The sequence below is a fragment of the Anser brachyrhynchus genome, assembly GCF_964034855.1.
Source record: "Anser brachyrhynchus genome assembly, chromosome: 15".
Taxonomy (NCBI): domain Eukaryota; kingdom Metazoa; phylum Chordata; class Aves; order Anseriformes; family Anatidae; genus Anser; species Anser brachyrhynchus.
The window spans coordinates 257774-281355 of NC_137733.1; the positions used below are offsets into that span (position 1 = coordinate 257774).

Below are 23582 nucleotides of genomic sequence, written 5' to 3' on the forward strand. Positions count from 1 at the left end.
GAAACAGGAAGCTGCACGAACTGCAGCACACCTAACAAGTCACAACAGCCCACAACAGTGGGCTTACAGTGTTCTAAGTGTGTACCTCCCTGACAGTGTACCAGTGCTGCCATATGGTACCTTACTATAGCTTGCATATTCCTAGCGCTGGTTCAAAACAGCACTTTGACACAGAGACTTTGGTACGCTGTGGGGTTTTTTGATTTTTTTTTTCCAGAGAAATCTCAGCAGCTGAATGCACCTCAGGCAAACCTTTAAAAATGTTTCAAACGAATACAAGGAAGTATGTATTAGAAGCATTGGAGTAGTTAATTAGCTTAATTGTATTGGCAGTCTGCAGTATGAGGCCTTTTCAACTTGCTAGTGAAAAATTAAAATGCAATAACTGCTAAATGCTGAGATGGTAGGATATGTTTAGACTGTGCAATGCAATCACATGACCTAGTGGTAAGCATCTGTGTTAGTGCAGTAGAATGCCAAATAGAAATCTGATTCTTTTCATATGAAAGATGGAAAAGCTTTAGTCTGAGAGTCATGTCAATATCTGGATCTGGGGCAGGCAGGTCTAGGAGTAATAAAAAACAAAATGCTGATAAATCTCCACTCCTTTCTATGCAATTTAACAGTCAAACTAATTTCTTAGCTTGTATTTTTTTTTTCTAAGTAAAAAGCATTCCACATACCACAAATGCATTTTTTCTTAATAAATGTCTTTCCTATTATGTATTGGTAGGTGATTCACATCAATGATAGCATTCCCATGCTGGTTGTAATTCTGCTTGCATTTGCTACTTGACTCACTGCATTGCAGGTAATGGAATTCTTCAAAGAAATACTAGTTGATTTACTTGCTGTGTCCGATGAGGTGTATCAGCTCCACCCTGAACACAACTTATGGTAGAAGAGAGAATTTTGCGTGAAGACCTTGAGCCTGCAATAAAGAAGCATGTGTTTCAAAATTACCTTGTAACTAACTAGGTAAAAGGTTTGATAGACGATCTGGGTTTGTAGTATGTTTAGTGTTCCAGGAAAGATGAATCTAGGTATGGTGTAAATCTGGACTAAATACAGCTGCATAGCATAAATGTGATTCCTGCCCAGAGCAGGACATGCTTTTCAGCCCTTTTCACTGCTTCATAGTAGTGTAAGAGAAAGCATAGCCATGAGCAAAGAAAGAAGAAACTCAGGTTTTAGTCTACTCAAGACCACAGATATTGGGTCTGAAATACAGTAGTCTTGGCATGCTGGTTATAAATTGTCTCACGTCATTTGGATAGGTAAAACTTATTTAAGGTTTTAAAGGGATTGCCCATCTAGTCTTAAGACTAGCTATCAGTTTCAAGCAGGAGAATCCAAACCAAGAGTGTACCAGAGTGTTTTGTTTTCCTGTAAATACTACAACTGCTAGTGGATTTCTCAGTGCTTTGTGATACCGCAATACAAAAATGCTAGAGAACTAGCCCCGGGGTTAGAAGTGTGACATTACAACATTACACTGCATGCTTAAAATGCATTTCCATTGAAATGTGCATTTCTTGCAGTTTTCTCTAATAATGTGCTAAGATGTACGTTAATAATGTGCTAGTAATGTACATTATTTTTCTTAATTCACATATACTTTTATAAACTTTGTGGACTTTTAAAGTTGAGCGTACAGTTGCATAGGAATGTGTTTGCACATGATTATGCCCTGTTTTTTTGGGGTCAGATTGGCCTCTTCTTAAAAAAAAAAAAAAAAAAAAAAACAACAACAAGCGGCTTTTTGCAGAAAGATGTGAAGAAAGATGCTGCCAAGCCCAACCTAAGAACCAGCCATAGAAGGAGTGTGCCACCAGCACCATTTGAGTTCTTTAATTGGTTCAAGACTACAGGCAGCACAAGTTTGCCTCTCATAATAAAAGACACCATGTGAAAAGGTCACAATTTACATGGAGCAACGTGAATTAAGGAAGACCAAAAATAAATCAATCAATCTATTATAAAATAATTCTTCAGTTAACTTCTTATAGCCATTTAATATTCCTTGGAAAGTACAAAAAATTAAAGCAGGTATTTTTAAGTTTTCACAGGAATGCAGGAAATTTTGAATAACTTTCCATCACTTTACTTTCTACTGCTGTTGCTTTTGTGTTCTCTCATTTCTGTCCTTTGCAATTCTTGTGTAACAATATTGTGAACTCTGAACACAACTGCCGTGGCACAGCCCTGAAATGTGTGTATTTAAATTCTCAATGTTTGTGTCACATAAGAAAATAATGCCCTTGTTTTCAGGATTTGCCTTGCTATTCCTGGTAGTAACGCTTAAGGCAGAGGAGTATCCTTCCTGTACTGCAGAACAGGAAATAAGCTGGTTCCTTTCAAATTCTGAAAACAATGAAGTTTGTCCTTAGCCTAATTTTTAGAAATTGCATTCATTTTGATGTTCTGGACAATGCATTAGTTTGTTTTGCTTCCTTGTGAAATACAATGGAAACAGCATGTCATAATCATACATCCATAATAAATTATCAAGGCAGCATTTGAGAATGTAAATATTGCATATTCCATGTATTTTTTCTTGACCAAGCATCTTGAACAAGAGATGAAATTTCACATTAGGGTAACAGTTATACATGAAGTCCTGTGTAAATCAGTACAACCACAAGGGGGAGCGAACAGTAGAATAAACAAACTTTTTTTTTTTTTTTCTGGGAAGATTTACAACAAAATGCTCTAGTTTTGGAAAGTGTGGGGCCTTTATGTCTAAGCAATATCATAGAATGGTTTGGGTTGGAAGGGACCTTAAAGGTCATCTAATTCCAACCCCCCCCTGCCATGGGCAGGGACACCTCCCCCAGCCCAGGCTGTCCAAATCCCATCCAGCCTGGCCTTGGGCACTGCCAGGGATGGGGCACCCCCGGCTCCTCTGGGTAGCCTGGGCCAGGGCCTCAGCACCCTCATTTTAAAGAATTTTTTCTTTATATGTCATCTAGACCTACCCTCTTTAAGTTTAGTGCCATTCCCCCTTGTCCTATCCCTACACACCCTGACACGGAGTCCCTCCCCAGCTTTCCTGCAGCCCCCTTTAGGCACTGGTAGGCCACTGCGAGGTCTCCCCGGAGCCTTCTCTTCTCCAGGCTGAGCAACCTCAACTCCCTCAGCCTGCCTTCACTTTGATCATTTTCGTGGCCCTCTTCTGGACCCATTCTACTAACTCATCATTTACCACAGCGATGGCTTGCTTAAAGATGCAGTGTTGTAAGGCATCACTCACTTCAATAGCCCTATAGAATGAGTGGTGTTAATTTAGGCCCTTGTTGAGTCCTCTTTTTTAGTGAATGCACAGAACTTGGAAATGGCTTTAGTTATACATGGGTATCATGGCAGATTCAAGTACATAACAAAGAAACAAGATGTTTTAAATGTTTCAGTGGTTCACCTGCACAGAAATGCCTAATTCTTTGGGCCTGTCAGATGTGAGACGCTGTTCATCTCAAACTGTGTTTGTCTCTGAAGCAGGGATAATTAAAGGCAGAATAAACAATGTCCCAAGTAAGAGTGTGTGATATCCTGGAGAAGGCTACTGAGGTGCAATAGCTGGAAGGGCTCAGTTTGCACTCCTGTTATTTCTGTGTTCAGTTAGGAGTAGCTCTTCCTATTTGCATAGCTAAAAATAGGTATTGTCAGACTCAAAAAATGCACTGCATGTTGTTAACTTTTGATGATGTTGCCAGTATAAATAGGAAAAGAAGAGGAAGAATATTTTTTAAAAAAGTAATCTCTCAGATTTACTGATCTTTGACTGAAAATTTTTGTCTTCTAGATGATGGTGTGCTTTTCACCCTAAATAGTTGAAATTATATAGCTCAAGGGGAGACACTCATTAATCAGCAAAGTCTCAGTCTGTTTCCTTTTCCTGTCTGTGGCGTGTACAATTTGTAATTATTTACACTAAGAGGCTTTAACCAGACTTGTTTTGAATAAGGTACAACATGAAGTGGCACTTCATCTAAGCCTTAACCCTAGGATTTGTATTCTCTAAAAGCAAAACACAGTATGTTTCTAAGATTATGTCTATGACTAGATATGTTATTTTTATTTTTTTTAAACTGGGTAGCTTTCAGGACTTAATATTTTAAATGTTGAAATTCATGCTGTCTACTGAACTAAAAGTCTGGATCAGTTTAGATCCATTTGTCTCATTCCAAACATTTAAAATCATTTCAACAGGTCAAGCTAAGTTTTGGGCCACTCCTGCCCTTCCCCATAGTTTTTGTGTGGTTGTTGGTCTAGTATTTAATGTGTGTTGTGTTGGTCATACTTAGAGTAGCAACGACAATGTTTGTACATTTTATTAAATGTAATGAACATAAATTATCTCTGAAATTGTAACCTGTTTTTCCAAATTTGACAATATTGGTTTTATTTGGTCCTTAAATCATTATGATAACAACATGTCTCTGAATCAGGAAAACAACATTTTCTGATGTTTAGAGATAAGGACTCTTCCTGATTGTATCACCTTTTTTTTTTTTTTTAAATAAGTCAGCTAAAATCTAGCTTCAGCTCCTTGCATTTCAACAATATTGATTGATTTACATGTACAATAAGCCTTCATGTTTTAAAAATAAAATCCATAAGGATCAACTAAATGTATACAGCTTTTCTTTTTTAAATCCCTGCAAACATCATCTCTATCTCAGCATAGTGCAGTCATGTAGGATTGGTTTAACACGTTTACAAAGGCTCTATAATCATTGCACGTTGCAGTTTATGGTATGAACTCTTTATACCTCACTATGTTCTCTGGAATCTATTATCTAATAATAGCGTTACAAAGAAAAAGATCTAATACTTAATACCTGTTATGAGACCTAAGCGGTAGGAGGAGTGGACGTACGTATGAAATAGACCCTTTATCAGATGTGACTAAAAAGCAGCAAAAGCCATTATAAATAGGGATTGGAAGCAATTGTTCCAAATTATGTTAATAGCAGTTGATCATTAATGATAGTTGTCTTAGAGGTTACTATCAGGTTACTGAATGTATATAGCAAAAATATTTCTAAAGTTGAAATACTTGGCATCTTTTGAAAGTTGGTTTTACACTTTACGAGGTATGTTTACATACAAATGTTGTCTTTTTTCAGTACTTCAGCTGAGGCTACAACAAAGACGGACACGAGAACAGCTGGTGGACCAGGGCATCATGCCACGTAAGACTTGCTTTATTTCTAGTAATTTTATTACTATACTGTATTAATTATGAACTCAGTATGTAAAATAACGGAGATTAGCACTTCCCTGAGAATCATTAAAAAATAGCTTTATCATTTGAAAGGACCAGTGGGATCTTTTTGGTAATCTAAATGAGCATTCAGTTAAAACAGCCATTGTGATGAAAATGCAAGGATTTGCAGAAATCTCATTTTATTTTCTCTTTTCAAATTATGACTAATCTTACTGAAATAAATTGAATTTTATGAATGAGTAGACATCAATATCAAAGCCAGCAGTCTTTTAAGAGTAGGATGGCAAGGGTTCCAAAACAAAAACAAAGGACACACAGAATTTATGACGCATGCCAAGAAACGTCTTCTGTGTTAAATCTTGTATGGCGGTAGCTGTGATGCTACAGGACATGAGGCAATGACGTCGGCTGGGTATCGTACTCTGGACCATATGACCTAATGCAGAAGGTGCTATGCATTGGCCTTTTTTGCCTTCACCTTTCTTGCTGTCACTGAGTATGAATACATTTCCAGGAATACACAAAGAAGCTATTTGTTTGTGGGTTGGTTTGTTTTTTTTCTTTAGAAGATCATTTTAGAACATTTTTTCCAGTTGCTAGAAGTTCCTGGTCTATTTTCCACATCTGGCAAACCATCTAAGTTGGTGTAAGAGTTTGGTATTCTTCTCTTCCAAAACAAATTATGTACTGGTAGACATTCAATGAGTGCCTTTAGATGCCATCTTTGAAGAGTTAAGATGTTGCTGATCACCTTTAGGGTGAAGTGTCTTGCTAAGGCAGCAACGTCACAAAGTTCATAAATACAGCTGGATTGCTGTCAGGGTTCTGTAATGCTGAGCTCCTGACTCTTTGACCTGGATACCTGCCATCCTTGACAGTTGTGCAAGAACTTAGCAGTTATTCAGTAAACCATTTTTATCTCTCAGTTCCACCATTTGAATTTAACTACAGTTTATAGTACTTTGACAAGCAAATAATGTTTGTAAATTTGGATATTTGTTACATTTGGATGTCTGAACTCACAGCACTTGTATTTTGAAAGTAATTGGCAAGCTTCATGTAATTGCACTTTATTGTCGGAATCTATATTCTCCCTTATTGCTTTCAGTCTGCTAGAGATAGTGGTTGTTTCAGCAGCACTATGATACCTAAAATCAATTTAGGAATCATAAGAGGGTCCTCCTGAATAAAGAAATCCAGTAGCCTAGAAGTCAACTGCATTTAACCCTTCCCTTAGATATCTTTTGGTGTTTCCTCTACTTGGGATCCCAGTGACTGTGCTGATTGTTTTGTATGATGTCTTCTAACTTGTTTTGGAGAGCAGCCTGGCCTTAGAATGAGAGGTGCACAGAGAACATTGAGAATCCATAAGTGGACAGTGGGGGATGAGACCGGGCTCCAGATAACAGATCCAAGTGTAGAAAACATTCAGCTGTGCAGTGATTTTTCTTGTTAAAAATATATATAATTATAAATAGCTCAGTGTGAACCAGTGAATTCTAGCTTGAAAGTACAGTATCTTAAAGCTAATCTCATGTTGAATGTTTCCGAGTACTCATAAGGCTTCAGATTGCTTCACTAAAGCATCTTCACCTTCTCAGGTCTGTAGTGTTGATTATCTTCAGGAACTGAATAAGTTTCATTCAAAAAGTGGGAGCCCTCCTATTGGTCTTGCTTCAGCTTCACCTGAAGAATTACCAGGCTTTGTTCTCCAGTTAAAAGTTCAAGTCATTGCTTTTTCAGTTTTTTTCCCAAATAACAGCCTCTGTTGTACCCTACAGTTAATGAAGACTCCATCAGAGTATATGCCCTTTTGGGACCTAGATCTGTGGTGAGACTTGAATCCCATGATATGGACTCTGATGGGTACTCCTGGCATCCTGCTCACTTTTGTCCTTGATGGTAGCTCTTCTGGTTGCTTTTAATTCTGCTCCAAGAGAAGGAGAAATGTATATATTTATGAATCATTCCCCATAATGTCCTCCGGACTCTATCCTAAGATGATGTTGGTGTTACACTGTAACCAGGAAAAAAAACAGGAAATAAGCCTGCCATCTTTCTTCTCTAAGCCTCCTGTTTTTAGGGCAGACTTCACGCTCAGTGTCAGGATGGCTTTCTAAAACTTTGACTGGCACAGATTCTTTTTGAGCTGTTAGTATACACCACTAAGAAATGCAGGATCTGGGCTTTTTGCATGCAGCTGCTGTTAAAGCAGATAGCGGGCTGTAGGCAGACCACCTGCACAGAGCACAGTCTGCCAGAGCTGAGGAGCTTTCAGTTGCTATGGCAGGGCTGCTGCTGTTTGTGGCCACCTGTACTCCCAGCCATACCAGCACAGAACATGCAGAACGTGCCGAGGGTTGGTGCAGTGTGCCACTGACCAGTACCAATCACTGATTACAGTAAGGACACTGAAATCTTCCTCCTAGCTGGAGAGGTTTATCGATTATTTACCTTTCACCACTTGCTATAACGTGCTTACCCACTTGGAAAAAGATTATTTGCTGTAACTGATATTCCGCACCTTGCAAAGGTTCTCCTTTCCCCCATAGTTCCTCAAGATACAGCCCTATGGGTGAGAGCAATTAAATAGCACCATCTGCACTCCAATTTCTTTGCTAAGCATCAAGAAGAGTGAGAGTTTGTCCTCTGTGGATAATGTTCTCGTCTACCGTAGTAAAGCACAGATACACTTACTGTTGGACTGTACACATGGGCTGTGTATCATAAAAATCACCACTTACTGTTAAGTAAGCTTGCTTCGTCTCTGAGGTAGATGTCTGTGCTGCAAAGAAGCAGTGGATTTAAATCATAGGAAGGAGGAGTCAAATTGTGCAACACAGCCATATCTTCCTTGGAATTGTCTCTGCAAGTTTTGAAAGACAATACACATGGCTGTCAGTCAGCAGTGTCTGCCAGAGTGGGTTGAGTGGGTAGAGAAGAGCTAGGTGATTCCTCGAGGTCCTTTCCAGCTGTACTGTTCCAGCGATTTACCTGGAACTTTACTTCTTATTTCAGAAGTACACATTTTTTTTTTGTAGTACAAAGGCTTTCTGCTGCTGTTGCATGGTTTTCATAGTAAGGGAACAGGCTTTCTGAATACAACCTGTCTTCTTGAATATTGCTTTGAAATGATATATGATGTAAGATCATCCTGTTTTCAAATCTGAACATTTAAGGCTTCTACAAAATTCTTAAAAAAAAATCAGCACAAATAGTTCTTAAAGGACAATTCATGTCTCCCTAGCAACAGCAAGGATGAGGTATAGATGGATAGTAATACAGTGGAATAAATGAAACAGTGTTGGTACTCTAAACCCCACTTCATAAAATTTCTGCTGTGGAACCATTTCAGTAAACAGACCCCAGTACATAGTGAAAAAGTTAACTGTTATGTGGTGATTTCTGTTAAAATCATATATTCTGTGTGTTCTGTATAGGAGTGATATTCAATTATATTTAACAGAGAGGAGTATAACTGTCATGAGTCGAATGTATGCCTGGTCAGATGCAAACACAGATCTGAGATGGTGTTAAACAGCCATACAATCCTACTGACTACAGTATTTCTTTTGGAAATCACTTCCTGGTAACTTAACCTTTACTTTCCCTTCACAGCTTTGAAAAGTCCAGCTGCATTCCATGAGCAGATAAAGAGCCTGGAGCGAGCCAGGGTAAACCACTTACTGTAAACTTGCTATTAACATCTGAAAATGGACAGTCAGTTTGCAGGATACTAATTCTCAAATTGCTTGAAAAAAATAAATCCTACCATTACAGTAATAATATGTGCTTGTATCTTAGAAGAATCTGTTAACATACTTGTGTCAAATCTCAGGGGAAGTTTCTTAATCCTTCACAGATTAAACAGGTGTGCAGGATAAACTATGGTCAAATTGTAACACGTATCTACCTGTAGTCTAAGGAAAGGATCCTTGGGTTAAATTATGCTTGTGTTGTATGCTTCTTTAGCAAATATCTATTCTGTAGCATTGTGATTTAGTGTGTGGGGGGTAAGGGATCAAATCCAGAAGTGTTCCCAACTTGTTTTGGAAAGATAGAAATTCATTAACACTGCTTGACTGAGAAAACAAAACATAGCAAAGCAAAATCCTCTCTAGTATCCCCATTCTAACAGAGATGTCCACCTATCTGACTGCAACTGCAAGTATTCATTGTTGGACATCAGTGAATTACAAATGTACCAACTTCTTTGTGCTTTTTCTGATAAATACTAGTAACATTTTTTCATTTCTTTGAAGACTGAAAATTTTTTGAAGCACAAGATTCGCAGCAGACCAGACCGGTCTGAGCTGGTCAGAATGCACATCCTCGAAGGTACGTACCCAGATGTATGTCCCTGTTCAGCTGCTGTTAGAAGGAACTTCTGCTACACACTCAGCTTTCTAACTGAATTAGGCTTTGATGTGAATTATTTTTAAATGTTTATATGCTCTGTTTCTCTGCTTTTACAGTGTCTGTTGTAAACAGTATTCTCAATCAGTATAATAGATATAACTGTGGCAGTGTATTCTCAACTGTATAGTAGAACTTCAAGTTCTACTCATTACCCTAAAATAACCTGGCAGTTTTGTACATTTAAAAAAAAAAAACAAAAAAAACACCACCCAATCTTTAATAAACTTGACTTTTTGCTTGCCTTGTTATTTTCCTTGCTGCTCAGGTCATTAGAAACAATAGTCTCTTTTACGAATGGGGCTGGATTACTGTTTCACCGTAATCTCACCAAATACAGGCATTACCAAATAACCATAATCTAAGTCAGTTTAATATCCATTATCTTTCAAAACGTGCATTTGGATGCTAAACCCAGAGAGGAATCTCCATATGGACAGACTATCTCCATATTTTCATGAAATACAATTTTGAAGATTCTCTAATGGAAAAATCAGTTATCAGTTAAATCTTTACCATAGCTCACACTGGTAAACATCAGAGCAGCAAATGCTATCTTCAGATTATAATTAGCATTTGCTATTTTATATTCCCTGCTTTACACTTGGACATGTTTACCAAAAGTATTACCACTTCTTTAGAAGAGGCTATATTTATTAAAAAAAAAAAAGCATGATAATGGGGTGGAAAACATCTATTCATAGTATATATCTATAATCTTACTATTAGTTTGAGAATTTTTAAAATAATTCTTGAATGCTTTTAATACAAGTACAATGGTTGTAGCAAAGACAGATAAAGATAGATACAAGTAGAAGGGTTATTGCAAAGATGAGACAATGCTGGTTGTCTTGAAACTGGGGAAGGGATGGAACAGAGTATTTAAATCAACATATCTTTTAGAGACCTTTGCAGAGCCTTCGCTACAAGCCACTCAGATGAAACTGAAGAGAGCTCGCTTGGCAGATGATCTGAATGAGAAGATCGCTCAGAGGCCTGGCCCTATGGAGCTGGTAGAAAAAAATATTCTGCCTGTAGATTCCAGTGTTAAAGAAGCAATTATAGGCAAGTAGAAGAGACGCAGCTTACATTAACTCTTGAGAGTAAAGTTCACTAGAAGAAAACATACTTAAAAGTTTACTAGTTCTTATTTTTCTGTCATGAATTATGACTGTCATCATTTAATTGAATATAGTTTTTTTATTCAAAACTATTTTAATTCAAAACTAAGTTAGAAATACATAGTGTAATACTCTAAAAATACTTCTTAATAAAAATTCTAACAATAATGAAATAAACATGGCCATTAATCTGTCATAGCTGTCTGTGTGCACTGCAAATATGTTGAACATACCTTTTTGTCTCTTACTAAAAGGAACTTCTGCTATGCATTCGGTTTTATTGATTCATTTAATATGATTTATATGGCTGTAATTACTATTAAAAATACAATTAATACTTAAATACATTATGCTCAGACTGTCCTGAAAACTGATCAGTTTCCAGCAACTAACTAATTCGGCCACCAATGTCTAAGTTTAATATGTATAAGTAAAAAGAAATAAATTGTTTTGCTTGTTTCTTTGTAAACATTCTAGCAGTTGGACAAGAGAATTATCCTCAAGGTTTGGATGATTATTCCTTTGATGAAGACAGCAGTGATGCTTTATCACCAGATCAGCCAGCCAGCCAAGAATCCCAGGGTTCTGCTGCTTCCCCTGGTGAGCCAAAAACAAGTGACTCACCATCACCAGTAACACAAAATGCCACTACTTCAACGCAGGTACAGTTTTAAAATATTGAAGCAAAATCTCCACAGTGTATTTTATTGGTCTGGCATTATAGATATGGGGCATAGTTTCATATGAAATGAATACCTTTGTTGTTGCAAAGGAGTGTCTGGGACTCCATTTTTCTGTTAAGTGTTTATAAATTAGCGTCCTGGTTTGATTGTTGGCAGTGATGAAATTCCCATTCCATAAATTCACTGAAATTCAGTATGGCTAGTAGGACAGCTATGGCTTTCCCAGAAATTGCTTAAAAGATCATATCCATGGTTTACTCCAGCTGTTATTGATTACTTAATGTTTGTCTTCATTCTGGACAAGGTCTTGAACTTACTTTAGAAGTATACTTAGATGAAACAACAACAGTTGGTGTCAGTTCCATTATCTCCAGGACAGTCCATAAAAATAAAATTTCCCGTATAATTTACATGTTCTCTCCTATAGATGTTCTATACTTATTAAGGAATTTACTATTTAAGCATTGAAAGTAACCTCCATGTTGATTTTTCAAAGAGGTTTTTAGTATTTTCTTAAGTAACTTATAAGCAAAAGAAAGTAACTGTGCCATGGCATATGAAATACTGTCTTTATAGTAGAGCATTTAAGTGTATAAGGTTTTAAAGAACAGTATATTCGTGGAATCTAAGTTTGATTTAGTGTTTTAAAGTTAAATTTACTGTCCACTGAACAGTGAGAGAGATCTTGAGTTGAACAACACTTCACTGTTTTTAACAAGAGTTCCAAAAATGAGTTTTGAAAGAGAACTATTCTAACCAAACTTAATTTTATGATCTGAATTGGACATTAGTATTGCCTACTCTACCTTAAACACATTATAAAAATACTGATGTAAAATAATTTGCCAAAACGGTAATGAAACAAACATCATGCTACAAATGAATTTCTTTAATGTTCTGTTAACTACTGAAAGCACATGGTTATGCTTGGTTAGTCATGGTTAGTCAATTACCTGCATGCTTTCTTGAATATCTTACAAGGCACTTGCCACGCATATCTTTGTCTTCACCTTTGAACTAATCACTAAGTTTATTCATTAATAAAGAGATGGATGTATCTATTTACAGGGTACTGTTTAGCTTAAGAAGATGAAGCTTGTGCTGTTTTCTGTCATGCCTCAGCTAATAATTTTAAATTCACTGACTAACTTAAGCCCGGTTTGAAAGAGGTGAAGTCTTTGCTTTTAACTAGATTTCTGCAACTTTCACGAAATTTTTTGTCTGGATAAAGAGATGCAAATTAAGACTTCAGAGGAGGGAAAGGCAGCAGAGCTGTTACATGTTGTCTGATAGCATCTAGCACTTGCCTCGTGTGGGTGACACGGAGCAACTAAACCAAAGTAAATTTCCAGTTGACTTGTGACTGAATCTGAATGTTTTCTAATGAATTCACATCACAACACCCTCCCTCCTCCTATATTTCACCTGAGTTTTTTTGAATTTTTAGTTCCCCTCTTTTGCATCTTACTAACACATTAAGCATTCAATTCATTGTCTTGCTATCTATGTGTGTTATTCTTACAATAATTATTACGTATAGTAAATATGCATTGAATAGTAACTGACATTAAGAGTTAGGATCTATGGATGTGTATACTCATCCTGTCCTTTATGAAGTGCTTGAAGATATTTTTAGAGACTACTATTTTTTATTGCCAGTTCTACTTTTCTTAGGATTGTTAGGTTAGATGATGATAGAGATTCCTCCAGAAGTGTGGATTTTCTAGGTGCAATCTTCTGTAAGGCACTCTTAAGACTTCTCTGAGCTAGATTCACATGTGAAGATTCAGCAGCATTCATCTCCGCTCATTTGTTTATTTGTTTGTTATTTGAAACTGACAGCTAAACAACTGACAAATTGTTTACATTTTGAGTTCTACTTGCCTAGAGCAAACACAAGTTTGTGTATATGTGCTGAAATTAATAGTAACAAAAATTTTGCCTTGTATCAATGCTTAATTGGTTACTGAATCAAATACACATCTGCTGAGCAATTGCATATGCTAGAAGAAACTCCTTGATCCTGAACTATTTCTCCCAGTAAGCCCATCTTCCTGTTATGCATAAAAAAAAAGCAGCTACAATATCACAGAATTATTATTTATATTCTAGATTGATGTGTTTTACTATATTTACACTTCGGTAATTTCCTTGATGGAAAAACTTAGGTTTTCATCACCTAGGTGATTTCTAAATGAAGTGAAGTGATGAAGTGATTTATAATCACTTGGTGAAGTGATTTATAAATTAGATCAGTTTAATAATATTGCATTCAGCTTTGTGTACTTGATACCAATATGCCACACGGTGTATATACAAGTGCAGAAATTTTAGTAATGTTGTAAATTTTGTTTAATTGGCAAAAACATTTTCCATTAAATACAGTAGTATTTCTTTTAATAGCGTGAATAGGATGGAAATTCAAAAGCTTTAGCACTTAAGCTTGCTTCATTTTATGCACATCTGTACCCAGTAAAAACAAGTTGGTTTAGCTTGTGTGGCACAAATATTAAATTTTATTTTTGAAAAATTTAAGGATGTATTACAATTTGACCAATAGATGGGTGATACATCTTCTTAGGTTACTGCTGATCAACTATAATCTGTACTGGATTTTTTCCAGGGGGACTTCCTAAGAGGGTTCCTTCATCACTTTCTTAGTTGCGCGAAGGAGAAAAGAAGCATAATTTTGCACTTCGTGTTATTTTCATGCTTGTCCTTTTAATAAGCATGCTTTTGGAAAATGTGTTTATGTGTTTAAACTGCCAGAGGATTTGTAGCAAAACCAGAGCTCTGCATAGGGAACTATGCTGCGATTTTTAAAATAAGACAAAAACAAAAGATAAGATAGAACTAAATAGTGAGTTATTACTGTACAAAGTAAAGTTAAATTAAACAGCTATATATGAGATAGATACTGTCTGTCCTCCAAGGACGTTATCGTGCAGTTGTTTTAATGGCCATGGACAACTCAGTACTCTCTCCTTGTTTTTCTTACTACTGCAGTAATTCAAAAAGTATTGCAGAATTCATATTCAAAAACAATGCTGGACACAAAGTACAGCACATCTGTTCCATTTCATTGTACCCTAACGTACAAATTAGGGTATGAATTGAGTTTCATGTCAAGAGAATGTAATTTGTGTTGAATAAACTGAAAACAAACCACATGAAATTAGATTCCTAAATAAAGAGTTGGGTTCCTAATGGAGAGTTAAATAAAAATACTCAAAGCAATAGATGCCAAAAGCTTTTCAAGTAGGAAGCACAAGATAGATATGCGACTGCACCAACAAAGTAACAGAGCACTTGAAGCTAATTGGAAAAGCACTTCAAATAGAACTACAGTCCTCTGCTTATGGATTTGATAACACATTACAGCCACTTCCGTGTACAGATCTAAAACACAAAGCTGTTCCTCTGCAGAATAAAGCAGATGTTTACCTTATTGTTCCTTTTCAATTAAAGAATAAGAGCACAGCATGTCTCTACAGGAGATGTGTCTGGAAAATTGGTCCTTCGTTCTTTTAATTTCCTTTGACAAATTTTACATTCTATTGCAACAGAAAGTACAAAGAATGTTTTGAAAATAGTGAAGCACAGCCAGCATTCTTTTCAAAGCTTCCTCCTCCACACATTTCTAGGCCTCAGAGAACGTAACATAACTTTGAGAACCTTCAGCTCTCATTGACTGATGACCCAAAACTTGATTTCACCTGATGTATTTGCATCTGGTAAGGATTAGGTGCTTAATCACACCACTCTAAACAGATCAGATTCTTGTGTTCACAATTCTGAAGACTTTAAACAGTTATCTTCAAAACAGTTATCTTTAAAACAGCTGAAAAAGTTTGCTTGATGAGAAAGAATGTAGTTAACTGCTTTTGTAATAGATTCACTGCTAAGTGACTGCAATATATTGACCTGCAAACTGCTTGTTTGCAGTTAGAAGAAAATGCCTATAAATAATATAATCTGTAATTGGAAATAGAAGATCTGTTCATAAGAAGTAATCTTTATATTACTTTATGATGTTAATTTTTTTTTTAAACTAAGATTAAAAATATAAGTAAATGATATGCATGGTTCATTGCTTCATCTGGCACTTGCAGTAAAATGGGCAAGTCTGTAAAAAGCTTTGTGTTTCATGTAGTCAATAATTGTTTGTAGTTTAAGATAACAATGTAGGGAAAAAGTAATTTACTCTATGGCAATGAGATTGTTTAACACCATGAGTTTCAAGCAATAGAATTTAAGAGATTGTTTTTAGAAAGACACCAACTTTTCCATTTTAAAGGTTTTTATTGTGTTTTTATTGTATTATCATTATGCAGTTGTTCTCATAGGCTATTCTCCTGTTTAGGGTAATCTGGTATGTGACGTTTTGATTCAAAGACCAACTAGGTGGTTTTTTTTTAAACATTACTGCTATAATTTCAGTAGGCCTTTAAAAATTGATGGCAACAGGAATACAGTATGTTAGAATACAGCATCCACACACCTTTTTTAAAGGGTAAGTCCCTCTAAAGTCCCCTGCCAATTCTTATGCAAGTCCAGCAAATAACAGATACTGTGTAGATAAGGGATGCTTTCCAGAGCAAACACTTTGAAAGTTGGTTATAAAAATAGAGGCATTTATATCTTTAGCCTGACACCAGAAACTGACATGGCAGCAAGACAGGCATGTGTGCAATGTTTCAGTGACTAGGCATGGCATACTGAATCTTGCAATTCAGTAAAACAGTATCAGAAGTTACTTACTCCTCTGGATGGCTGGGCTACATTTTGCTTTTTCACCTAGTGGTAAGAGACAGAGCTGGTTTCTTGCAAATACGTTGTACTGCATATGCAGCTGTCTGTGCTTCAGTCACGTAAGTTTTGAAATCACAGACATCTCACAGACACTGCTGTTAAGAAAGTGGGAAAAATATTACCAGAAATAAAGTTCTGTCTTATGGACAAAGTGAAAATTGCCAGGAGTTTAGCTGATTGAGACTTTGGAAAATATTTAGCTAAAAAAAAATGGAAAGAAGAATCAAAAGCACTATGTAGTTTAGATAGGTTAAGACAAGGTAGATATAGCTGACTGCAGCTGGCAGTTGGAGTTTCTTAACCAAGGGAAATGAACTATGTCGTCTGTCTGGATAAACACAGTACAATATTAAACACTAGCAGAAGTGTTAATAGAACAGAATAGAAGTGTAGAATAGAAGTGTTAATAGTATTAAACACTGGAGAAGATGGAGATTAGAAGAAATAAGACAGAAAGAGGAACTACTGGGTTGAAAGGAGGTTGATGATAGCAGTCTGCAGGAGTTGATTTTGGGACAGGCTGATTTCATATTACCATTAACAATTTTGACATTACTTTTAAGAATGGGCCACATAGCAAAAGTTGTAAGGCTTATTTAGCAGAGAGTTGGACTGTTATTATGCAGAAGGAACCATTTGATTTGTTTTTTAGGGGTAATAGAAATGGAATAATTTTTAAAAGAAACGTATACCACATTTTCTTCCCATGAAAAAGAAATGTGGAAACCTGGGGACTCTGACTTAAAGAAGACTGAGGAGGAAATTAGGGGACAACGGAGTGACTGTGAGCTACAGTGTCCATCCTCTGTAAAAATGCAAGTGCATTGGAAGAGAGGATCCCAGTAGAAGTTTTAATCCCACTGTACCAGGATCTAGTGAGACTTAATGTGGAATATTCTATATGTTTCCAGTTACTTATGTCCAAGAGAGACTACGGAAAACTGTAACAAAGAGGACAGGATGAACAGAGAATGGAAAATCTCTTTTATGAGAAAAGAATAAAACTAAGTTTAGCTAGAAAGACAAGGTCTGAGATCTGCTTATGTTTAGATTCTATATCCCATCTAATGGATATTCACTACCCAGGGAAATAGGTTTTAAATTAGAAAAATATTTCAGCACAGAATGAATGGATATGACAAAGGGAAGCTCATTGAAACTTTATTATTATGTAAGAAAACATTTGGGAATTTTCTGGCAGGAGCAGTGGTGCCAGGAGAATAATAATGAAAAAAATCCTAAGCCTATATGGAATTCAGTGAGTTTACAGAAGAAATTATACACTTAATGCTTGTAACAGCAAGGGAACAAACTCAGTAAAGTCCAGGCTACTGGGTTATACCTGCATAATAGCATAATAGTGTTGGAAGTCAAATACAAAAGAAATGCCCTTCCTGCCACAGTCAGAACTGTAGTTGTTGTGAAACTACTATAGAAAGTTATCCCTTCGAATTACGTGTCTGTTCAGCCGCTGTGTGATCGTTCTGAACCAAGAAGTTCATTTTCTTGTGTTGATGTTTGACCTTCATGAAGGATTTTCCTGAGAATAATAGCGTGGGTGAGAAGATTGTATGTTTGACCTTCATGAAGGATTTTCCTGAGAATAATAGCTTGGGTGAGAAGATTGTCTTTGCTTGCACACAATTCTGACTTTACAGATTGAAAACTGTGAAGGCCTCAACTGTGCAAGTAATAAAGTCGTGTTTTTCTAAATACTGTGTTTTCTTTAACTTCAGTAGGCACTTTCACTATAAGTGCAGTGTGTAGTGTACCCAGGGTCAAATTTTAATGTTGTATTATAAATGCTGCTTCAAACAGAGTAATAACAAATGGTAGTAGCTCTGGTCACAGTTAGTAACAATGCATTCCATTCTTCCTTCTGTTATGTTTAACTTTTCTCTCTCTTTTTATATTAGTAAAATTATATAATTAATAGAATTCCCTACACAGTTCTGTATAAAACAATAGGAACTTTTGACATCCTTAAAGTCTGTGATTCTCCGGTTGTAGAAGCCTTCATATACAAGTGTTTGCTAACACTACTAAGGAAAGAAATTTACAGCTTTTCCTGTAATTCTGACTTAAGTTAAAGACATGATTTCTTCCTTTATCATTATCTTCTTTTATCATTACAATGCTAGGAACAAAGGTACTTCAGTGACAGCTGTCTGTTCTCGAAGAATTTTGCAATTACAAAGTTAAGTAGTAGCATCAATTTGTTGATTTAATTCTGGGGCTACCCACCAGAGACAAATATATGGTAGGAGTAGTTTTGGCAAAATGTTCCTGACTTAAATGGATGAGGTTACTTCTGAAGGTCCTTCTAACTCTTTTTTTTATGAATGTGTAAGAGAGACAGTTAGTAATTTTTTTACTGAAATAAAATTTTCTCATGATGCTTCCTTTCTGTTTATTTGTTTTTCATGTATGTTAAGAGAAGAAAAAGCAAAGCAAACAACAACGTATAGGTTATGAAAAAGCCTTTTTGGAGGGCTTTTTTGGTATGTTTTATAAATCCTTTTGGGTTATCATGCTTTTTACTTTAAAAAAAAATAATACTAAATAAGAAAAAATGTTTGTTGTAAAATATTATGATATACTGTAAAAATTGGTATTAAAATCAATTCCTATTTTGCTTTGGTGAGACAAGAAGTAAATCCTGTATTAGTAAAAGCAGATTTTGGATACCTTTAGATGCAGCAGTTAAAATGCAAATAAGAAGTAAAGGTAAGAAAACAGTTTCTTACTTGCTATATTTGAAGTGTGCCAAAATGTGCATTTATAGCACACTTGTGTACATGTACATGAAAGAGTCCTATTTTTGCCATTCCTTCTAAAATTATTTTTCAGATTTGACGTGATAGTAAATTGTCTTAACCTTTTCACATTTTTTTTGATTATTCAGATGGTGGATGTTTTTAATGTTTCTCTTTTTCCTTATATTTTTTTTTAATACTAGTATCCACCTTTAACCTCTCCAGTTCCTGAATTCCTCAAAACTCCCCCTACAATCGAACAACAGGTTACACGGTCTACTGCTACAACCACCATGACCACAAATACTGTATCTGCAGCAAAGCCCGGGCCAACATTAGTAAAGGTACATATCTAAAAGAATGGCATCTGAAGACTTTTCTTAATCTGTTTTGTTTCCCAATGCTATATTTAATGAAAAAAAGTGAATAATGTTATAGTGCCAATAACCAGCAACAACTGCTGTCAGTGTTCAGGAGAGCATACTGTGCTGTTGACTGAAAGATTTGGTATGCTAAGATCAGCTATTAACCACGTGTAAGAACTGGCTCATTATTTCAGGAGGTCCTTACAGTACAGTTGACCAAAACTTTCAAGCAGAATTATGTGCTACATAACTACTGAAGTTTTTGAAAATGCATAGAGAAATACAAAGAATAGATTTTTGCAATGTTGATTTTCTGTTGGAGAAATTCATATTCTAATCTAGTTTTGTACAGGGAATAATTTAACAGGAACAGAGGCAACTACATTGATAATCTATGTGTAGCCAAACTAGTGAACAGCATTGTTCCCTTCCCACAACTATTTTCATAGTTCATTTACTGTATGAGCATAAAGCCCCATTAAGTTACTGTATCCTTGTATTTGAAGATCAGAAAAGTGCGCTTAATTCTTTCTTTTGAACTGACTTAGCCAGCAGCATGGAAAACTTTTTCAAATACAATTAGAAAATGGTTTGTGTTGAAAAATGTTTATATTTCAATTCAGCAACTTTGCCAAAGGTCTTCAGCTCTGTAGTTATTATATATATGTATATGTAGACTTCTACCTAACTACATGGAACTAATTCTCAATTAAATTTACAAGGATAACTTGTAATAGGCAATTTGTAGTATAAATTTGGAGTTACCTAGTGGAATCTTTGAATTTATCTAAGCTTGTACCAGCTTACCTAATTGCAGGACCTTAATGACAAATTTAGATATCCCCAAAACAGGCAACCTGTGTAATAACTGTGCATGGATCAACACAGGATTTCTGTTTTGATACCTTCTGTATGACTAGGTAACTGCCTTTAACTTTTCACTCAAAATGATTTCAAAGAGCTTTAAAGGAAGAGGGTTTTACCAAATGTGCAGGTATTGCTGATAAAAGGGTGCTGAAAGTTCCATTAAAGTAATATTGTAGTATTTAAGACTGTCTGTGCTTTTAATCTAGACCTGTAGGTACTGACCTGCAATCCTGTTTACAGATGGAGTTTAAGGTAGTAGCGTTTACATGTATGAAGTGCTGAGTGGCTTTGGATTTAGCTCTTTAAGAAGAATGTTTCTTTATAATGACAGGTCATGATTAGCAGAATCCCTTAGCTTCATTTGTGCCATCTATTAACAGAATGTTCACATGTTATGATAACTATATTTAGAACACATATATATACAATTATTATTATATTTCACATATTAGAACAACTGTAATTTCTGATGGCCCCCTTCTTGTGCACACAGTATAAAACAGCTCGAGTACATTAACTTTTCAAGGATGGTGAGAAATGCTTTTGGGTGGGGTTGCATATGTATTTGGCAACTCTCTTTGCAACGAACACATTGCTGTATACTTTGTATCTTGAATAACTGCTTGCTGCTGTGATAGTTGTTTCAATCTTTTCCATCCATAAATAGCAAAGCCACCCAAAGAACCCAAATGATAAGCATCGGAGCAAGAAATGTAAGGAACCTAAGCCAAGGGTGAAAAAATTGAAGTATCATCAATATATTCCACCTGATCAGAAAGGTGAGAAGAATGAGCCACAGATGGACTCCAACTATGCTCGTTTGCTACAACAGCAGCAACTGTTTTTGCAGCTGCAGATCCTGAGCCAACAACAACAACACTACAACTACCAGGCAATTCTACCTGCACCACTGAAGTATGTGAAGCTCTGTTTGTATTTTCTAAGTGTCCTTTAATGAGGATATATGTATAGCAGTTGCAGACTTTTTGCCTTAAAAGTAAATGTGTTTTGCAAATGTTAATAGACAGTTGGAATCCAAGAAAACTTAAATGGCATCAATGTGGTTATTATTTAACCTCATTTAACAGCAAAGTGATGAGGTAGTTCTCTTCTTAAAATACTCTTGAAGTCTGATAAGCCTATAACTGGTCCTAGTTATTTTTAGTTTGATGTGGAAACCAAATCTCCTACCTGACAGATGCATGTTTTCCAACCAGAGGCATATATGAAAGAAGCTCAAAAGCATTTATGTGAAAGCCAGAAAATTTTGTAACCTTTTTCATTCAAATTTGATAGAGGTATGCCGAGCAGAAGAGAAACATATAGACAGTGGCTTTTACAAAGACACATACTATTTTGGTGTTTTTATTGTCTTTTTACATCAGTTGCATAGGCCACTTTTGCTGTTTTCAAGTAAAAAGAGTCTTTAAATTAGGTGAAATTGCCTGTTCTCTATAGCCTCATCGCTAATGCTTATATGAACTCCATCAGTGTTGATCTTCAGCACTTTCAACGCTGAGAAGTGTACTCTCTGATTTATAGCTAGAAGCAGTCAGAAAAATAATTCTTAGCAGAAAGAGAAGCTGACTGTCTGCAGAGTTTCATTCTTGCCATCTAAGACCAGCATTTTTTTTCCTAGAAGTGCTTCTAGTGTAACATGCCACAGTTAGTCACAATCTTAAATTCAAGTGGCTTTCAACTTTTTTTATAGTGAGTTCTTGCTGAGTTATTTTTCCTCAGCAAGTGAGGCTAGAAAAGTAAAAGATACCATCTGTGGTTATATTTATAATTACCATGTATCCTAACATTTGGACTAGAGATGTTTCTGCCTGCTTACCCACGCTTCTTATGTTCCGTTTACTGACATTTCAGAAACGTTTCCTCATAAATCGCTTGAAAGAAATAAAGAGCTGATTTATGGTATCCAATGTAAATGGTGGCATTTTAAAATTTTTTACAATTATTTTGAGATCCTTGTATGAGATTCTTTTTATGGGAGTATAGCTGATTCAACACATCATCTTCAGAAGAAACTGCCTTCACATGGGTCCTTATTCTGTTTCTGTGGACACTGGACCTGTATGTACATACAGTTAAAGCTTTTTTTTTTTTTTTAACTGACATCAAACAAAAAAATAACAGGTTGCCCTAGTTGATGATGAATTTGTATAAACTGATCTTGTAGTCCATGGTATCTTTCAGGGATACTGAGACAACAGTAAAAACTGTGAAGCTTAAATTTGTATGTTTAACTACAAATGAAATATCAACATAATATTCTCTATATGTTTTCTTTTCTCTGTGCTGTTCTATTAAAAATATTTTATGTTAGTCATGTTCAATGTGTATTTATGAATATTTAATATATAATAAATATGTATTTTATATATTAAGTTGATAGGTGCTAGATTCAGAATCACAGATTCTTGACTGAAAACAATATATAAATATATATATATGTAATATGCATTTAGCACTAACATTATTGTCCCCATTTTTCTTATCACTTGAAGGCCACTGAATGACAAACAGAATAACAATGGCAAAACGCCACTGAATACTTTGAACAACAATACACAAACATCAGCTGCCAACTCACCAAGACAAAACAGTAATATTCCTAGCAGGAAACCAGGACCTCTACCTTCAAGCTTGGATGACTTGAAGGTAAAAAAAATAAATAAATTTAAATTTGTCTATTCTTAAACATCAGTAGAGGTCATTTCATGGAAATCGTTGCTGTCAAGAATAAGCCTGGATATTATTTAACAAGGAAAAGTGTATTTTTCTCTCAACTGTTTAGAATAGAGCTGTGAAGTTTTCATACATGCCTCTTCCAGACTTAAAATATTTGTTTTGATTTAGCCTCCTCACAAGCACATGCTCTGACAATGACATCTCTTTCCCAAAGAATTAGAAGAGGACAAAGAATTTCAGACATTGTATAAGTACGTAATTTGATGGTAGCTTTGTTAAACTGTGAGGTGTACTTCATGTCAAATTTCCCTCTGGCAGATTTTAACACTGGGACAATAATTTTAGTATATCAGTGAAGAGGTTTAGTTAAGCAATAAAATTGAAAAGATGTCCTAATACATATTCAGAGGGGTTACTGGTATAAAGTTTACGTGGAAATAACACTACTAAGAGAGAAGAGAAAATAGAGATTTTCTCATCGGAGTTCAGCACATCATCTGAAAAGGAATACTAAATTTCAGAAAACCTTGAAGTTATAAATAACTATAGACTCTTTTTAAATTCTAGTATGAATGTACCGCGTACAATTCTTCCTTCTGAAAAACTTTAACAAGGATTAATACTGTGAGGGACCT

At 35.7% G+C, this 23582-nt stretch overlaps 1 protein-coding gene across 6 annotated transcripts in view; it reads left to right on the plus strand.

Annotated features, from left to right (window-relative positions):
- Window positions 1–23582, plus strand: part of MRTFB (myocardin related transcription factor B) — an 88427-nt gene that overhangs the window by 48754 nt on the left and 16091 nt on the right. For 5 of the 6 annotated variants that reach the window (XM_080556929.1, XM_080556932.1, XM_080556930.1 and 2 more), the window contains 8 exons: window positions 5130–5195; window positions 8849–8904; window positions 9493–9568; window positions 10550–10711; window positions 11245–11429; window positions 19222–19362; window positions 20918–21165; window positions 22764–22917. In XM_080556929.1, coding sequence (XP_080413055.1) covers window positions 5130–5195; window positions 8849–8904; window positions 9493–9568; window positions 10550–10711; window positions 11245–11429; window positions 19222–19362; window positions 20918–21165; window positions 22764–22917 — 1088 coding nt within the window. Of the gene's footprint in view, window positions 1–743; window positions 812–5129; window positions 5196–8848; window positions 8905–9492; window positions 9569–10549; window positions 10712–11244; window positions 11430–19221; window positions 19363–20917; window positions 21166–22763; window positions 22918–23582 lie in introns of those variants that run through there. The other variant, XM_080556934.1, reaches the window with a different exon arrangement.